The 17,313-nt window shown below is 38.9% G+C and overlaps 1 protein-coding gene across 5 annotated transcripts in view; it reads right to left on the bottom strand.

Annotated features, from left to right (window-relative positions):
- elp1 (elongator acetyltransferase complex subunit 1) overlaps positions 1–17,313 on the bottom strand; it is a 68,277-nt gene that overhangs the window by 29,675 nt on the left and 21,289 nt on the right. For all 5 annotated transcript variants that reach the window (XM_048527319.2, XM_048527322.1, XM_059644142.1 and 2 more), the window contains exons 11-20: positions 15,950–16,180; positions 13,488–13,658; positions 10,327–10,426; positions 7,926–8,102; positions 7,241–7,347; positions 5,217–5,326; positions 4,613–4,666; positions 4,412–4,517; positions 3,900–4,015; positions 1,917–1,990 (exon numbers count right to left, since the gene is read on the bottom strand). In XM_048527319.2, coding sequence (XP_048383276.1) covers positions 1,917–1,990; positions 3,900–4,015; positions 4,412–4,517; positions 4,613–4,666; positions 5,217–5,326; positions 7,241–7,347; positions 7,926–8,102; positions 10,327–10,426; positions 13,488–13,658; positions 15,950–16,180 — 1,246 coding nt within the window. The remainder of the gene's footprint in view (positions 1–1,916; positions 1,991–3,899; positions 4,016–4,411; positions 4,518–4,612; positions 4,667–5,216; positions 5,327–7,240; positions 7,348–7,925; positions 8,103–10,326; positions 10,427–13,487; positions 13,659–15,949; positions 16,181–17,313) is intronic.

Below are 17,313 nucleotides of genomic sequence, written 5' to 3'. Positions count from 1 at the left end.
ATGGCAACAGATGTTGTTTGTTTGGATTTTACTAAAGCTTTTGACAAGGTTCTGCATGGTAAACTAATTAGTAAAGTCAGGTCACATGGGACTCAGGGTAAGCTTGCCAATTGGATATTGAATTGGCTTCATGGCTGGAGACCGAGGTTAAAGTGGATACTTGCTTTCTGGACTGAAGGCCTGTGATCAGCCATGTTCAACAGGGACTGGTTCTGGGTCCTCTTGTTTGTCATTTATATAAATGATTTGGATGAGAATATGGAAGGCATGGTTAGTAAGTTTGTAGATAACACCAAAATTTGTGGCATAGTAGACAGCTAAGAAAGTTTTCTAAGATTACACATGGATCTTGATCAAATGGGTCAATGGAATAAAAAATGGCAGATGGAGTTCAATCTGGATAAATGCGACGTATTGCATTTTGGTACAACAAACAAGGGTACGGCTTATACAATTAATGGTAGGCCCTTGGGTAGTGTTGTACAACAATGGGACAAGGGGTGCAGCTACATAATTCTTTGAAGTTTGTGTCACATATAGACAATGTGGTTAAAAAGGCATTTGGCACACTTGCCTTCATTGCTCAGTCCTTTGAATATGCAAGTTGGAAGTCCTGTTAAGGTTGTGTAGGACATTGGTGAGGCCTCTTTTGGAATACTGTGTCCAGTTCTGGCCACCCAGTTACAGGAAGGATATTATCAATCTGCAGAGGGTTCAGAAGAGATTTACCATGATCTTGCCAGGTACTGAAGGTCTGAGTTATAAAGAAAGGCTGGATCGGCTGGGACTTGTTCCACTGGACTGTCAGACATTGACAGGTAACTTTACAGTAGTTTATAAAATATTAAGAGGTACAGACAGAGTTAACAGTAGTTATCTTTTTCCCTAGGATGGGGGATTTCAAGACTAGGGGACACATTAAGGTGAGAGGAGAGAGATTCAAAAAAAGACATAAGAGGCAATTTTTTTTTACACAGAGGGTGGTTCGCATGTGGAACGAATTTCCTGATAAAGTGGTGGATGCGGGTACAATTACAATATTTAAAAGTCATTTGGATAAGTACATGAATAGGAAAGATTTGTAGGGATACAGGTCAGAAGCAGGCAGGTGGAACTAGTTTAGTTTTAAGTTATGTTCGGCATGGACAGGTCTGTTTGCATACTGTATGCCTCCAAGAGGCAATGGATAGGGTGGATTTAGAGTTGCTGGTTTAGGCTACAATTGATTTTGCAACAGTTTCCCCATTTTAATTGAAAAGTTTACATGTTAAACTGTGAGGCTTTAAAAAATTCTTGCAGCTGTTAGCACTTGGCTGGAGATTCAGAGCAGCCACTTGTGTTTTGGAGGTTGCAACCCCAAAATTTAAGCTTGTGATCCCATTGCGGGGGTTGTGATCCATATTTTCCTCCAAACATAAAACCTTACAGCAGAAATAACTACTTGCTCCGCCACACCTGTCCTGGCTCTTGGGAACGGGGGTGAATTTGTCCACCACGCTCTGCACTTTCCCTAGAAACCTGCACTTTTTGTTTAAAACCTATCCAAGAATTTATTTTCACTTTTGAAAGAAAGTGCTCAATCTTCTCCCAAAAACCTATAAGACAATGCACAGGCATTTCAAATCATTGTAACTTGCTGAGAAAATAAAACCTTTATGTCCTCCCCCCAGCTTCTCTGTCATCTTAAATTTGTGTCTTCTGATTGCTAACCATCTGCCAGTGCAAACAGTTTCTCCAATTTACAAGATCCAAACCCTTCATAATTTTTCTCACCTCTATCGTATGTCCACTTAAACCTGCCTGCTCTAAGGAAAGCAGTTATAGCATTCTAGAAGGAGGCATAAACCATAAAAGTCAATCACTGTGAAATCTGAAAATGGTTCCCAACTTCATTTCAGGAATAATGATTTACAGACCTGTCCAGATATTTTCGCACCTGGGCCAACACCAGTGCTCGGTGCTGAATGACTTCCAGATTCCCACGTGGCATCTGCACAGAGAACATACAGCTGACAATTTATTCTTTTATTGCATCCTCCAACTCTTTCTTGCACATGAATTTTTGCCTTATGCATATCCTGATTTTCACTGCAGCTCTGGAAATTCCTCCTTAAACCTCCATGCATCTCACCTTCTCACCTCCTGAAACCTCTGTCTTTGAACAGGCTGTTGGTCACGTGTATTCATATCCCCTAACATGACTCAGTGCCAAACTGTGTTTGACAATTGTGCCGATGAAAAACCTTCAGATTTTTTTTACTTTAAAGGTGTTATATAAGTACAAGTTGTAGTAGAACAAATATTTAGGGTTTTATGCTAGTAAAACAGTCCACAAAGAAGCATGGAGACAGCAGAAACAACATTATTCACTTGCAGGTTTCTTTGGCATTACATTCCTGCCTTTTATTTTCTTCTACTCCACACTTCTGGAGCAGCATATTTTTAAGTGAGAAGAGAGAGTTTTTAAAAAGACATGCGGGGCAATTTTTTGAACGAAATTCTGGAGGAAGTGGTGGATGCCAGTACAGTTACAACATTTAAATGACATTTAGATAAGTACATGAATAAGAAATGTTTAGAAGGATATGGACCAAGTGCAGGCAGTTTGGGATTATGGTTGACATGGACTGGTTGGACCAAAGGGTCTATTTCCATGCTGTACGACTTTATGACTTAAACAGTTACATCAAGAACTAAAAACGCTCATCAGTTTATCTCCATGTTACTGCTCTCCTATGCTCTGAATCACTGATTCTGGACATCCATGATTTTAAACACAATACCATGAGGTATGCCCACAAAATACAACGGCTTGCATTCTATGACTAAACATGCACAGTGAAACACAACATAGGATCATGTATATCGGGGTTAGCTTCTTAGGTAGTACTCATGATTCTTTTGCTTTAAAATAGTTCTGATTGCTTGGCTTATTTGATGATTTAAACAAAAAAATGGTATTTAAAAAATAGAAATTACTCACAGCAGTCCTGGCTAAAGACCCTGATCAAAGCACTTTATGTAGCAACTCCCAGCAACTTGCCTCTTAAACAAAGCACACTTTTGTAAACAACCTTCTTTTCATAAATGTCTGAAGGGATATATTTTCTGGGTTGTGGGGAGCAGTATAGGAGAATGACTAATTGGCTCTTTTAAAAAGCCATGGTGGGCCTCGTATCCTTTCTGTACTGTGAAACGTCGATTCTTTAAGGCTTTCCATTCTTCTCATAAAAGTACAATGGGAAAAACTCCATACGTATTTACAGTTCTGCTGTTCCTGCTCTGGCGATCACAGGGACAGGACTTCAGTACCCTATTCAGTTGTCTACTAGGTATTGGTGACGTACTGGTTAATAATTGGGATTGGCATTTTGTTCATTAATTGAAAGAAAATCAAGCTACTTAATCATAGTACCACCAGGCATCATTGATTGTGCTGTATTCTTCTGTGACACCAAAGAGAAGCCGTTCACCCTAAAACAACCATACCAGCAAATTAATAAACATAGGAACAAGGGGAGACAATTCAGCCCCTCAAAACTGCTTTACCGATCACGGTTGCTATGTATATTAACACCACCCACTTACCTCTGTTCTGTAACACTTAACTAAAAAAAACAATCACAATCTTGAAATTTTTCAATGGTCGCCCAGCTTTTTCAGAAAGACAGTTTTAGATTTTCACTGTCCTTGGCAAATCTAGACATCAAATTTGCTGTGATGTCACAGTGCTGGATTTCAAAGCTGAATCACAACTTCAAGCGAAGCTATTTGTTTGTTTTTTTTAAAAAAAGTTTGGTGTTTTGACTTTGTTCCAAATTATTATACCCCTTATCCTAGTTGCTGTAAGATACATGGGAGAAAGAACAGCATAACATATAAATAATGTCATTGCTAACCTGAAGGATGAGTTTGGTATCCTGGGGTACAACAGTCACTATGCGAGATCCTCTCTCCACTTTACGAACTGTTTCATCATTAGGCTGGGAATCACTGCTTGAAAGTTGTGATAAAACTGTTTGTGCAGACAGCAAATTCAACAATCTTAAATGGTCAAATTCTCATTGTAAAGTAATATCAAATTACTAACAAACACAGGCAAAAACCTACAACATTCTGGTTCAAGAGAAATATCTGTCAGATATATAAAGATTGCTCAATTGGATTCAAGACTTTCCTTATTGATTCCTATATAGGCTGTGGGAGCTGCTGGCTGAGCCAGCGTTTATTGTCTGTCCTTAATTGTCCTTGAGAAGGTGATACTCGAACTTGCATCAAGATAGGTGGCAGAATTATTATTTTACAATGGTGAGTGACAAGAGGAATTCCTGCTTGTAACAAACAAAACTCAAAATGATACTGATCTTTGAACATCTCAATCCAGGTTACTGCATTTGCTTTAAGCACTCACCTTTTAATGAAGTAGTCCCAAGATTCAGACAGCGACAGATGTGTGAATGGGTTGTGAACAACAGGAACTCATTGCAAGCTATAAATGAAGTGACATTGGAGGCTATCTGTTCAGAACAAAAACATCAGAATAATTTCAAAAATGGCTTAAACTCTTCAAGTATGCAAAGAAAAAGATAATCAAAGAAGAATCACAACTTACCTCTAAGTCATTAATGTAGAAACGTGATCTTTCTGTCAGACCCAAGATCATTTCCTAGAACAGACAGCAGAGAGTGATATTGCAGAATTTCAGATACAGATACTTGAAGCACTAAACACTGTATCTGTTTGTTAATGATGCAAGAGATAGAGGAAACTCTTAATTTGTTCTCAAAAAATCTTGAAAGAGGTCAACTACATCTGTTGCCGGCTTATGACCAGCAAAATGGAGAAAGTTCATTTGAAAAGACACTGAACATGTTGAGATACATTAACAGGAACAAGTAGAGACAAAGTCAATGTGTCACTAGGAGTGTACAAACCTGCAAATAACTCCCTAACACTTAAAGCATCACCTGCTCTGCCGACCCCGATGGACTGCCCAAAAGAAAGTGGAGGAAATAAACAGCTGAACTATAAAAGCCACGAAGATTTAAGGTCCAATAAGTTAGCTGATTTGTGATGCTCTGTCAAATATCCTGCCAAACTCAGTGCGCAGACATGATCATTCGGGGAAGGATTCTGCACAAGAATCCGTATCGCATTTGGTGCCCATGGGACAGTAGCTGACACATTCAGGAGGAAGAGAAAATAAAGCTGCTCACCTCACCATCAACTGTACATAGAGCTGTCTCTACACAAGGCTGAGGAAACTGTACTAAACATCCAGCAGCTGATTTCCATGGTTTCACACATGCCTCAGAGGAATGTGTGGCTGAAAGAGACATTGAAATAGCATTATGCACAACGCAAGCTTGATCAAAGAAGATTTTAAACATTATCTTAAATAAAGTATGAAAGATATTGATTGAGTAATCAAGAGTTGAATGTGTGCAGGGACAGAATTTCCGCACTTTAGAATCCAGGAAAATGCATACATGATGAAAAGGGTGGAAAGGCACATATTTGTTCCTTACAAAATAAACAAATACAGGCTTTTAACACCATTCGCTCGGACTCCATATCTGCAATTTTATTATTCGCTAAACTAACTATAAACACAAGAAGCAGGAAGTTACTCAGCACATCACTGACTTAATGACAAAATAAAAAAAAATTAGCAATCTATCAACTCAGCTTACTGGCCATATTATTTCAATGCAATGGGTACTGGCTACGGTACTACAAAGCACATAATGGCTAAATTTTTGTTCAGAAAAGGTATTTAATCATTAACCTGCAAAATAATAGCCACAGAATTGACAGTGATGACTAGCCAACAATAAGGCAACAAAACTGCTCTTGTTTGTTCAAATATAACTACATGTCAAAGCACTGCCTCATTAAATTTGGTATGTGGAAAGGGATACATACTGAAGTACAAGTTGAAGTCAGGGATGAAATCTTGGCAAGGAAGTTGTGAAGAAGTGGGGAACAAAAGTCTTTTAAAATTCCTTCCACATGCTTGAAAAGGTTAACAGTTATATCGACAATACATTACAGAAATTCCTCTCATTCTTCCACATCTAACTCCACAGCATAGCCTTCTACTCCCTTCATCCTGTTATGTGTACCTAGCATCCTCTTGGAATACATTTACCTGAACTGCTCCCTGCAGTAGTGAATTCAAACATTCTCACCACGATCTGGGTAAAGACCTTTTATCTTGAGTTCCTGATAGAATTTCTATCTCATATTGATAGCCTTTAATTATGTTTTGCCACCTAAATGGAAACACTAACTGTGTCTACTCCAAGTCTTCCCGAAGTGGGGATTGAGATCCCAAGTGAAATCACAAGCAGAAATTTGGAACCATGAACTCTAAGGCAACACTGACTGTCACGGAAGTCTTACCATGTTAAACAATTGTACTTCAGCTCTTAGAGGCCCCCTCTCTTCCTTCCCCCACTTTCTCATCTCTGAGTTCTTACTGAGAGTTTGTAACAATTTTCAAACTTTGAAATGGGATCAGAATGAGAAACAGTTTGTGAAGCATTCTGCGATAATTTTTCAACATTTTGAAGATCTCTATTAGGTCTCCATTCAGTCTCCTATTTTCAAAAGAAAAGTGAACTGTATCTTTGTCCTTTGCTGAAAGGCCAATGTAATGAAATTATTCTGTTTGCGTTGGAGCGTGTCCTCCACAGGGATGGCACTGTTGCTCAGTGGTTTGCACCACTGCCTCTCAGTACCAGGGAACTGGCTTCGAATCCACCATCAGGCAACTGTCTGTATGGAGTTTGCACATTTTCCCCGTGTATATCTGGGTTTCCTCTGGGTGCTCCGTTTTCCTTCCACAGTCCAAAGATGTGTGGATTAGGTGGATTGGCCATACTAAACTGCCCATAGTGTCCAGGAATATGTATGTTAGGTGGGCTAGCCATGAGGGATGCGGGAATAGAGGGATAAGGTAGGGGGTAAGCCTGGGTGGAATCCTCTTCAGATGGTTGGTGTGGACTTCATGGGCTGAATGGCCTGCTTCCATGCTGCAGTGATTCTATTATTTCTATAGTGTATTCCCTAGGGGAATGCTCAGCCCAGTAAAATTAAAAGATAGAAAATGACATGGAGCAAAACCATGATTTCATTGTCTTGATTTCCATTCCTGGACAAAGCTCTCTTAACAGAAACTTGCAAGACAAAACACTGCCCACATTCTGCTTAAATGCTTGATTAGAAATGTACAAACCCCAGAAGTATCTTAGTATCTGTCCACTGGAAATCTCCAAGGCCACAGTCTCAGTCTTCTGGTTGTGACACAGATTGTTCACGTGACCATCCACAGTTATAGGAGACCTGGAACGATGAACACCATCATTGTAAAACTACAATGGACTAGAATTTAAGGACAGTATTTGACACAGCATTACAACAGGAAAAAAAACTGTCAATGCTGCAAATCCTCAGAAGAAATGCCAAGAACTAATTAGCAAGTGAGGAAACAGGATGCTGCTCCACCAGTTGTGCATTCCCAGCATTTTCAATTTATATTTATACTCTAGACTCTGTATAGTTAGATAAAATAAGGAATTTTGCTGATCCTATGGGAGAAGGCATTTGTTGAGTACAAGAATCAAAGATATATTCTAATTAAATTGACTTAACTTAAAGACATAGACATTGAATTCTGGTTCATGGTATGGTTTCTAGACAAGGGTGTAAATGGAAAAATCAGCAGGGGAACAATGAAGACTGAAAACAAATTTTTAAAATGAAACTTAGGAGATTAAAGTCATTGTAAATATCACTATTTCCACAAGCTGCAAAGACTGCACTCCTGATATGCTAAAATAAACTTTGCACGCTGAGAATTGCAGTGCCATTAGGATCGAAGGCTTGAGTTCTGGCTCTACAAAACAGATTAAATTTCATACCTGATTTGAATCTCTCCTTCTTCAGTGTCCTCTGATGTCATTAGCAGCTGACAGATAATAGACTGACAGGTCCTAGGACCTTGACTCACAGCTAGGAATGTATTCTCCTTTACCCAGGTTAACATTCGCAGTTTCAATGGATTCAGGGACTCGCTCCCTCCTTCTTTAAACTTAATTCTTTCATTTTCATGAAAACCAGAAGTGAGAATAAGAAAACGTTTCCACATTTAGTCATCCTTATATAAATTTATTAAAGAAAAACCTTGAGGACCAAACTACATTTTCAAAATTTAATTCTTGCGAAGAGTTAGCGTGCAAAATTTACAACGATGGTATTATTTCAATATATATTTTCTATTTATATGGCTTTTTAATGATAATACATTGTCACATTCTGTTACAGTCTTACTGCACTGTAGCAAAGGACCCCAATTTATGAGTGTCTGACTTACAAAGATTTGTAATTATGAATGCAATCCCATTCATGGTTTTAAAATGTAAAGACCCCACAAATGAATATTTCCTGTATTTACCAACATCTGCTTTCCATCGTCCTGAATTATGCTCTGATGTGTGAATAAATTCCCTGCAAATAGACTCCAGAACGAAACCTGCTTGCAACCTGGGAACTGCCTATGTAATCTGCAACATATACACTCTGAAATGCTCAGGGAAACTTTGCAGTGTGGTTTGGCTTGTGGAGTAGCTCTGGGCTGTGCTGCAAGACTGAGATTACACTTCTGTAGAGACTTACATGAGTGATTGGTGAGTTCCAGTTTCTGAATTTTTATATTTGGTTCTGGTGGGCTGTTTCTCTTGCATGGTGCTAGGTTTTGTAGGATGTGTTGAACAATAGCTGTTAGAAGCTTGGTATTCAATGCACCATGTAGAAAATCATGCTAATTAATCATAGTGCTACTAATTAGGCATCACAATGTACAATCATGAAATGAGACAGCACAGAAGGAGACCATTGATCCCATTGTGCCTGGGTCAGTAAGTTCAGGTACTTAAGAGCTGGAGTAAACCATTCACTTGGATTGTGGGTTGGTCTGTATTGTAACTTTATTTACCTACTTTGTTTCCACAACTCTTAGTAACTTTGCCATCAAAAGTTGATCAATCTCAGTTATAAGATTTTCAACTGAACTCCAGCCACAACAGCTTTTTGACTGAAAATGTTCCAGATTTCCACTGCTCACTGTACGAAGAAGTGCTTCCTGAATTTATCCTAAATGACGTAGCTATAATTTTAAAGTCCCCTCTCATTCTATATTCCCCAACAGGGGAATCAGGTTCTCTGTATCTATCCAAACAAATCTTTTCATATGTTTCAATTAGATCATCCCTTAATCTTCTGCAGTTCTTAGAATAGAAGCTTCATGTAGACACCCTGCCCCCATAAGATAACATGTCAGCACTACTGCATTTTAGTTGTTGGGTCTACATTATTTGAATTATAAGAGGAGGCTGGGAATTTTTCCACTGAAGTGCAGAAGGTTGAGGGGTGACCGTATAGTGGTTTATAAAGTCATCACATAGATAAGGTGAACAACAATGGTCTTTTCCCTAGGGTGAAGGTGTTCAACACTAGGGAGCATATTTTTAAGGTGAGAGGAAAAAGACTTAAAAAGGGACTTGAGGGAAACTTTTTTTTTTTTTACACAGAAGGTGGTTCATATGTGGAATGAACTGCCAGAGAAAGCAGCAGTTGTATGTACAGTTGCAACATTTAAAAGACATTTGGACAGGTACATGAATAGGAAAGGTTTAGAGGGATATGGTTCAAACACAGGCAAGTGCGACAAGTTTAGTTTGGAAACTTGGTATCTTGGATGAGATGGACCAAAGGATCTGTTTCCATGCCGTATGATTCTACTGGTATCCTTCTGGCAGGAAAGGCTTCTGTTGGAAGTTCAGTTTACAGCACATTAACCTAGCTTATGAATAACAAAAACTTGAATTTATATATAACATCTTCAATGTAGTAATGTGTCCAAAGCACTTCAAAGGGACACTTTATAACAGAAAATTGACATTGAACATCATGAGAAGATAATAAACTTGATTTAAAGGAGGATCTCAAAGGAGACTGCAGAGATGTTTAAGTGGGAATTTCACAGCTTAAGGATTAGGTACTGAAAGCACTAAAATTGGGGATCTGCATGATCAATGAATATCTCAAGATAAACTGGGGGAGTTTGAAACCACTGCTCTACAGTAATAAACAGAGAAAAAAAACTTCCATATGTACAGAAGGAAAGTCACCTCTAACTCTCTCACACATACCTACTTAGTGGGCACCTTAACAGTAGCGTTTATAAAGTCTGAGATCAAGTTGATATTGCACAAGAGATTTATTGAAATTCAGGGACAAAGAATACTACTGACGTAAACTAACCTGTACGTTTTTACCCGTTTTGGAGTTCTGATGCATGTCTTTGATCCACTGCCACAAACTGCACCAATTTTAACTGCAGGGTCTTGATTCACACCATCATCTGAGATGTAAAGAAAAAAAATACAAATCACTGAAAATTCATTCAATAATTCAAAAAATATATATTGTTTATTGAAAACAATGCACATTTTTTATAGGGTTAGGGCTTCACAATTTCATATTGCAGATCATTTCAGAACAATAAGATAATTCTGAGTTGCCACTGCTGTAACAAAGGGAAATGTGGCATTCAGTTTGCAAGCTCCCTCAAGCAGTTATCTGATAATGACCAAAAGATCTGTTTCTGCATTGCTGGTTAAGGGACATATACCTCCAGGACAACCCCAGAGTCCTTATCTGACCAATGCCGTAGGTTCTTTTACGAGAGAGGGTGCAGGTTAAGATCTCATCCAAAAGACTGCATTTCTAACAGCAGCTCCTCATTGTAATGTTAGCCATCTAAACTACGGTTTGAATGCAAGCAATTTGGTTTTACTCAGCAATTAACGTTACCATGGGTTAATACATATCAATTATAGTAATACTTGATTTAATAATGGATAGAAATAACCGAATGTTCTTTGGAACTAACTGGTTGATGACTATTGCAGTTTATAAAAAGAAATGTGCAAATGAAATAATTATGAATTTATAGTATTAGAATTACTACTTTTTAAAAATAGATCACTATACTAAAAATCCAATAGCGCAGGATTTGAATGTATGCCACTAGCAAAATTGTAAACACTTTGCAGAAAATGCAGGATAACTTGCACTTGCCAGCTGCGAAGCTGAAAGCCTTGAAACCATTTATTGTGAACAAAACTCCTGAGTTTTTCATCCAGAATTCTCCCTTTCACAAGAAGGCTTAACAATAAACAATAGAAGCTGTTTTTCCAAATGAACAGGCAGCAGCAGGAAATATATTAAATCAGCCTCCCCAGGTATGCACAGGCAGTTAGCCATCTTAGACTAGACACTTGGATTGCAAGTACAATCTTAATTTAGTTATTTGCTTGCAAATTCTGAACTTATCTTCAAGTGGATTCATTACACCAACAATTATTTTTAGATGAAGTAATAATTTTAAATGGACATTTTATTACAGTGAAACTTTTATTATAATCCAGGATTACGAAGTCATTAACTGTACATTTACATTTTTATAATGTCTCAGAAGTCCACAAATAAAAAATCTTTAGAATTCATCATTGCAGAATTCCATATACAGAGACTAGTTAAGTCAGGTGAGGTGTCTCTATTACACCATATATTTTATTCTGAGATATCTTTGATAACCCAAACATATAAAACTCCTGGGAATGAGTGCATCTTATTTTAGGACCGAGTCCATTGCTAGTAAAGCTAAATTCCTGTACTCATTTAAAATCAGTTGAGAATTTGAGCCAAAAATAATTTGAATGAGTAAGTTTAACCTGCCCGAGAATGAACTTGTAGAACCATAGCACAAGTACAAGGATTGACAGATGGAGACGAGTGAGTACTGGTCATGTTTGACTGTAACAAACATTACATTGGACAGACAGGAAGGAAACTGGCCACAAGAATACATGAACACCAACTAGCAACAAAAAGACATGACCAGTACTCACTCATCTCCATTCATGCAAACAAGGAGAACCAGCAGTTCGATTAGGACAACATCAGGATCCTAGCACAGGCCAAACAGAGGCAAGCGTGGGAATTTCTACAGGCTTGGTTTTCAAACAAGAAGGCCATCAATAAACACTATAATTAGACCCTATATATACACACCACTGTGAAGAAAAACCAGAAATGAAGTAACCAATTCCAATGGACCCCAGAGTTTAAATGACAAGCGGAATACACAACAGCGCTTCATCGGAGGCTGCACTGATGATGTTACTCAGCAGGGTAACGAAATGTCTGTGAACTAATGAACCAGCTCGGCGAGCCAACCAACCATAACATCCACAACCTGAGCTAGAAATCTACATGAGAACCTTATAAAATAAAGTAGATCATGGCTCATATGAAGCAGGACAACTGAATGGTCTATGCCGTAGATTCTAGACATTATTCTGAACTATTTTTAAACTTAGTTGAAAAGAGGGTGCAAGACAAAATCTTGGAGAGCTGGTCCTCAGGTGAGTTAATGAACTGTGATATTGTCAGTGACTGAGTACACTGTGAATTATGTGGAAGCAATGGGGTGGTGGAAGTGTGATGAAAGAGCAATAATTACATCATATTTTAAAAACTGGATTTCAAAATAATGACAAATGAATATGGGTCAGTTCAGTGCAGATATTTTTTGTTTGAAACAGGTCAGAAAGTCATTAGGAATAGTAATCCATTTTCATCATTTCAACAAAGCGTGTTGCTACAGTCAAGTACCTGGGAGAACTCCTGTAGTGCTAATTAATGAAATGTTCATACTGTTTAGTTTGCTACGGAACAAAAATCTACTTGTTTAGTTTTGACCTTAGAACAGAAAGTTCAAGATCTCAGTTCAGATGAACCAGGAATTCAGTTTCTCTGAGCAGAAGAATCAAATGTTATGACAAGGGAACCAATCACTGTAGCCAAACTTTTTTTGATTGGTGCAGTTTCTACATCAAAATTCTCAAGTTGTTCGAAAAATTTTAGTTGACCAGAATTGTGAAAAGCTTTTGCCAGTGAACTCTGAAAGGAAGCACAAAATCGTCTTTGCAGTTCAAGGAAAGGAAACTGGATGGAGTTGGATAAGTAAAATTGAAGCTGAAATGGGACTGAAATTTCTCTGGAATTGAGTATCTGTAAAAGGAAAGTTTGGAAATGTGTTGAAACTTCGCTATTTGCGTTAATGCTTTTTAAGTTTAGAATTTATGCACATATGAAAAACATGATTGGTTTTCTTTTTTGCTATAACTTTAATATGCTAACCACCATATTAATCAATAGCAGAAATAAATGTATGATCCATCGAGCCAGCTTTCACCCTGGGGCTGACTCATCCAGTATTATGTCCTATGTACCATCAGCTAGGATCATAACAAAATGAGTATACTTTCATATATTACCACATTTCTTAACGATCACAAAATAACCAAGTTTTATGCTTGGTTCACAACAGTTGGCCACTAACCATTGACACTCACCAGCTTCAAAGACTGAAATGTAATTATCTTCTGTCAAGACTGCAAAATCATTGCTCCTTCGTGAATTTGAAGAGAACATAATCTGATTCACAGCGCAAGGCAGATGCAACTGATATGCAGACATTGGCGGAGGCACCACTGTTTGGCGAAAAGGTGTCACTAGTACTTTATCTGTCCAAACAAAATAGAAATTAAAATTTCTACCAGTTATGTCATCATTGAAACCTGATATTTTGCATAATTCAAACAGGAAACATTAAACCAAGCCATCTCAGTTGATGCTGTACCAGGAAATACTCTTTGGCTGAAAGAAATACATTTCTGCACATATTAACGTTACAATACTTCATCAGTCATCCATTGGTTTCAAAATTATTTTGGCATGCAATTAAGCAATACGCTTAACAAGTAAACAGTCAAAGACTGCAGGCATTGGAAATCTAAAACAAAAACACTGGAAATATGTCAAACAGCATCCAACAAAATGTTGTCAAATGTTGAAATGCCACCTATTTCTCACTAATGTACAAATGCAAGCTATTTCAAGTTTCAATCTGAATCCTGTTGAGAAGATAAACTTGTGAATAAAATATTCTGTGGTACATAAATCCTGCATTACTGGCTAATATGAGAACTTAGTCATGGTACAAATTGCTTCTAATTGATGTGCTGAGAAACCTACAATTCCATACATAATAGCTCCTGAAATACAACAAGTAAAACAGAGGGAAATATAAAAATAAATTCAATTAAACAATGTTATTCAAGAACTCAGGGCATGCTAAAATACCAAACTACTTTTGATGTTGAGTCATTGTCATTATGTTGTAAACATAGCAGCCAACCTGCACAAAGCAAGCTACCACAAACAGTAATGAGATATTCAGATAGCAGGGAGCAATCTGCCCCACATTCTCCTCTCCTTTGCTAAAGGTACCAGTGTTACTGGCTGGGACATCATTCCACAGACCCTAGCATCTCTGAGATGTCACGTAAAAGACCATTCCACGCCCCTAAGAAAATAAGGTTAACATAAATCAGTTATTTAACTGTTGACGCATATCACAATTACCTTTGAATGCTGCCCTTTCCTGTGCTGACATGTAAGAATTTTCTAGAATGTGATGCAAAATGCCTGCTGCAATTTTACCATCCCTGTGTGCTGAAAAATCTGCTGCCATCTAGCATTAATCCAGCTAATTTTTGCAGTAAGCCTCAGCTGGTTTTGATCAAAAGAATTCTCCCAAAAGATGAGCCAGGCTTGGGACATAAAGGGCTTGAACCAGTTCCATGCAATGACTTGTCGTGATTTGCAAATATATGGAGGTGCTGGAATCGGGCTGAGGTGGAAAAAAAATCAGAAGTAATACCAGGTTATTGTCCAACAGTTTTCTGTGAAATCACAAGCTTTCTGAGCACTGTTCCTCTGTCAGGAGAAGGAGCAATGCTTTGCAAGCTTGTGATTTCAAATAAACCTGTTGGACTATAACCTGGTGTCGTGTGACTTCTGACTATGATTTGCAAAGTCATTGGGAGCAGTTACAATCTTAACTTTGAGAAACATAGTTTAGATAAATACATAACAAGGAACAATTTGAAGCTCATTGGATGGAGTCCCAAGTGGACAGCTCTTTTCAAAAAACTGCCAAGGTCACACAAGCCAAGCAAACTACCTCTGAGCTTGCAATTATGCTATCCATTTGACTGCTGCATCTTACAAATATAAATAAATGAGTTGCAGGGACAGCACCTCATACTTCACTTGGGAACCCTGCAGCCCAATGGTCTCAATGTGGGCTTCTCAAGCTTCAAAATCTCCCGTCCTCATCCCAAGGCCAGCGCAGCTCGACCCTGCCTCCTTGACCTGTCCGTCTTTTCTCCTCCCACCGACCTGCCCCTCCCTCCCAGCTGACCAACCCCCATCCCAACTCCCTACCTAGAAACACCTTTACTGGCTTCATCCCCGCCTCCTTGAGCTGTCCATCTTCTCTCCACCTACTGGCTCCTTTATGCACCTTCCATCATCGCCTCCACCTCTGTCTATTTATTTCAGAGTCCCCTTTCCCTCCCCCACTTCTGAAGAAAGGTCCAGACCCGAAACGTCAACTTTCCTGCTCCTCTGATGCTGCCTCGCCTGCTGTGATCATCTCACTCTACACCTTGTTATCTCAGACTCCAGCATCGGCAGTTCCTACTATCTCTAAGTAAGTAATCAGTTTTGAAGGCATTTGCTTGATTCATTCCCATTTGAATGGCCACATGAAAAAGTGTACTTGACAGTATTGATTTCAAATGGGACTAATTCTCTGGTGTGAAGGCCAGAGGGGTGGCAGTGGAAATAGATGTTTTCGTTTATAAAAGTTTCACAATTTAACAATTAAAAACGTTAGTTTTAGCATTTGAAGTAGGTAAATGTCAAACATTACGGGCCAACAATTCTCAGGCCCAAACAAATTTTTTACCTCCATTAATCACAGCTATGTTAGCAAGGTCACTGCTATCTTCTCCTGTACTACGATTGATGGTCCAATGCCAATTATAGGACTGGTAAAGCCATCCACTGCGGAGGACGTGCAGTCGATAGGGACTCTCAGGATCCCACATTAGGGATACAATCTGTTCCAGCTGATCGCAGCCAAAATGCAGACTCTGCTTCAGGTACCAGTGGTAGTTACCCATTGTCCACAACTGAACTGCAAGACGACAAGAATAAAAAGATGCAAGTATTGCTTTAGTGACCAAGGATTCAATTTCTACAATCTCCATATAGAAAGTGTCACTTTTATGTTTTTTTTTCAAAATCAGCTTGCCTCCCATGTGGGTGCTTGCATGCAGGCAGCAGAAGGAGAGATGAACCACAAAGTAGATTCACTATCACTCAAATTGAATTTGGAGGCAGGGTTGGTTACACGATTGAAATATTCATGAGTCCCACACCACCTTTCACCCCCAATCGATAATATAACCCAGTAATAATAATTCTCTGAAGAGTTAACACAAGAAGTCTGGGGAGATCCTGAATGAGTGAGTACTTTGCATCTGTATTCACCCAGGACGAGGATATGGAGGATAGTGAGATTTGTGTGGAACACGCTAATATGCTAGAGCATGAGATCAAGAAAGAAGTGTTGTTGGATCTCTGGAAGAGCGTTAAGATAAATAGACTCCCAGGGCCTGGTGGCATCCACCCCTAGGTTATTGACGGAGACACAAGGGGAGATTGCTGGGGCGTTGACCAAGATCTTTGTATCCTTGCTAGCCAATGGAGATGCCCCGGGCGACTGGCAAGTAGCTAATGTTGTTCCTCTTTTCAAGAGGGAAAATAGGGATAATCCAAGAAACAACAGTCCGGTGAGTCTCTCATCAGTGGTTGGGAAGCTATAGGAGAGAATTTTTAGGGATATGATTTACATGTATTTGGAAAATCACGTCTAATTAGGGACAGTCAGCATGCGTTTGTGCAGGGCAAGGCATGTCTTACTAACTTGATTGAATTTTTTGAGGTGGTGAAGAAGGGGACCGATGAGGGTAGAGCAGTGGATGTTGCTTACGTGGATTTTAGTAAGGCTTTTGACAAGGTCCTTGTGGTAGGATCATCCAGAGGATTAAGATGCATGGGATCAGCAGTGACTTGGCTGCATGGTTTCAGAATTGGCTTTCCCATAGAAGACTGACAGTAATGGTGGAAGGGTGGTTTTCAGGCTGGAGTTCCAGGACTAGTGGTGTTCCACAGGGATCCATACTGGGACCGCTGTTGTTCATGATATACATAAATAACTTGGATTAAAAAGTAGAAGAGCGGGTTAGTGAGTTTGCTGATGACACA

Source organism: Stegostoma tigrinum, chromosome 3 (assembly GCF_030684315.1).
Source record: "Stegostoma tigrinum isolate sSteTig4 chromosome 3, sSteTig4.hap1, whole genome shotgun sequence".
In the NCBI taxonomy this organism is placed as follows: Eukaryota; Metazoa; Chordata; class Chondrichthyes; order Orectolobiformes; family Stegostomatidae; genus Stegostoma; species Stegostoma tigrinum.
The sequence above is the reverse complement of the archived record's forward strand: the minus strand, read 5'-3'. Positions and strand labels throughout refer to the sequence as shown.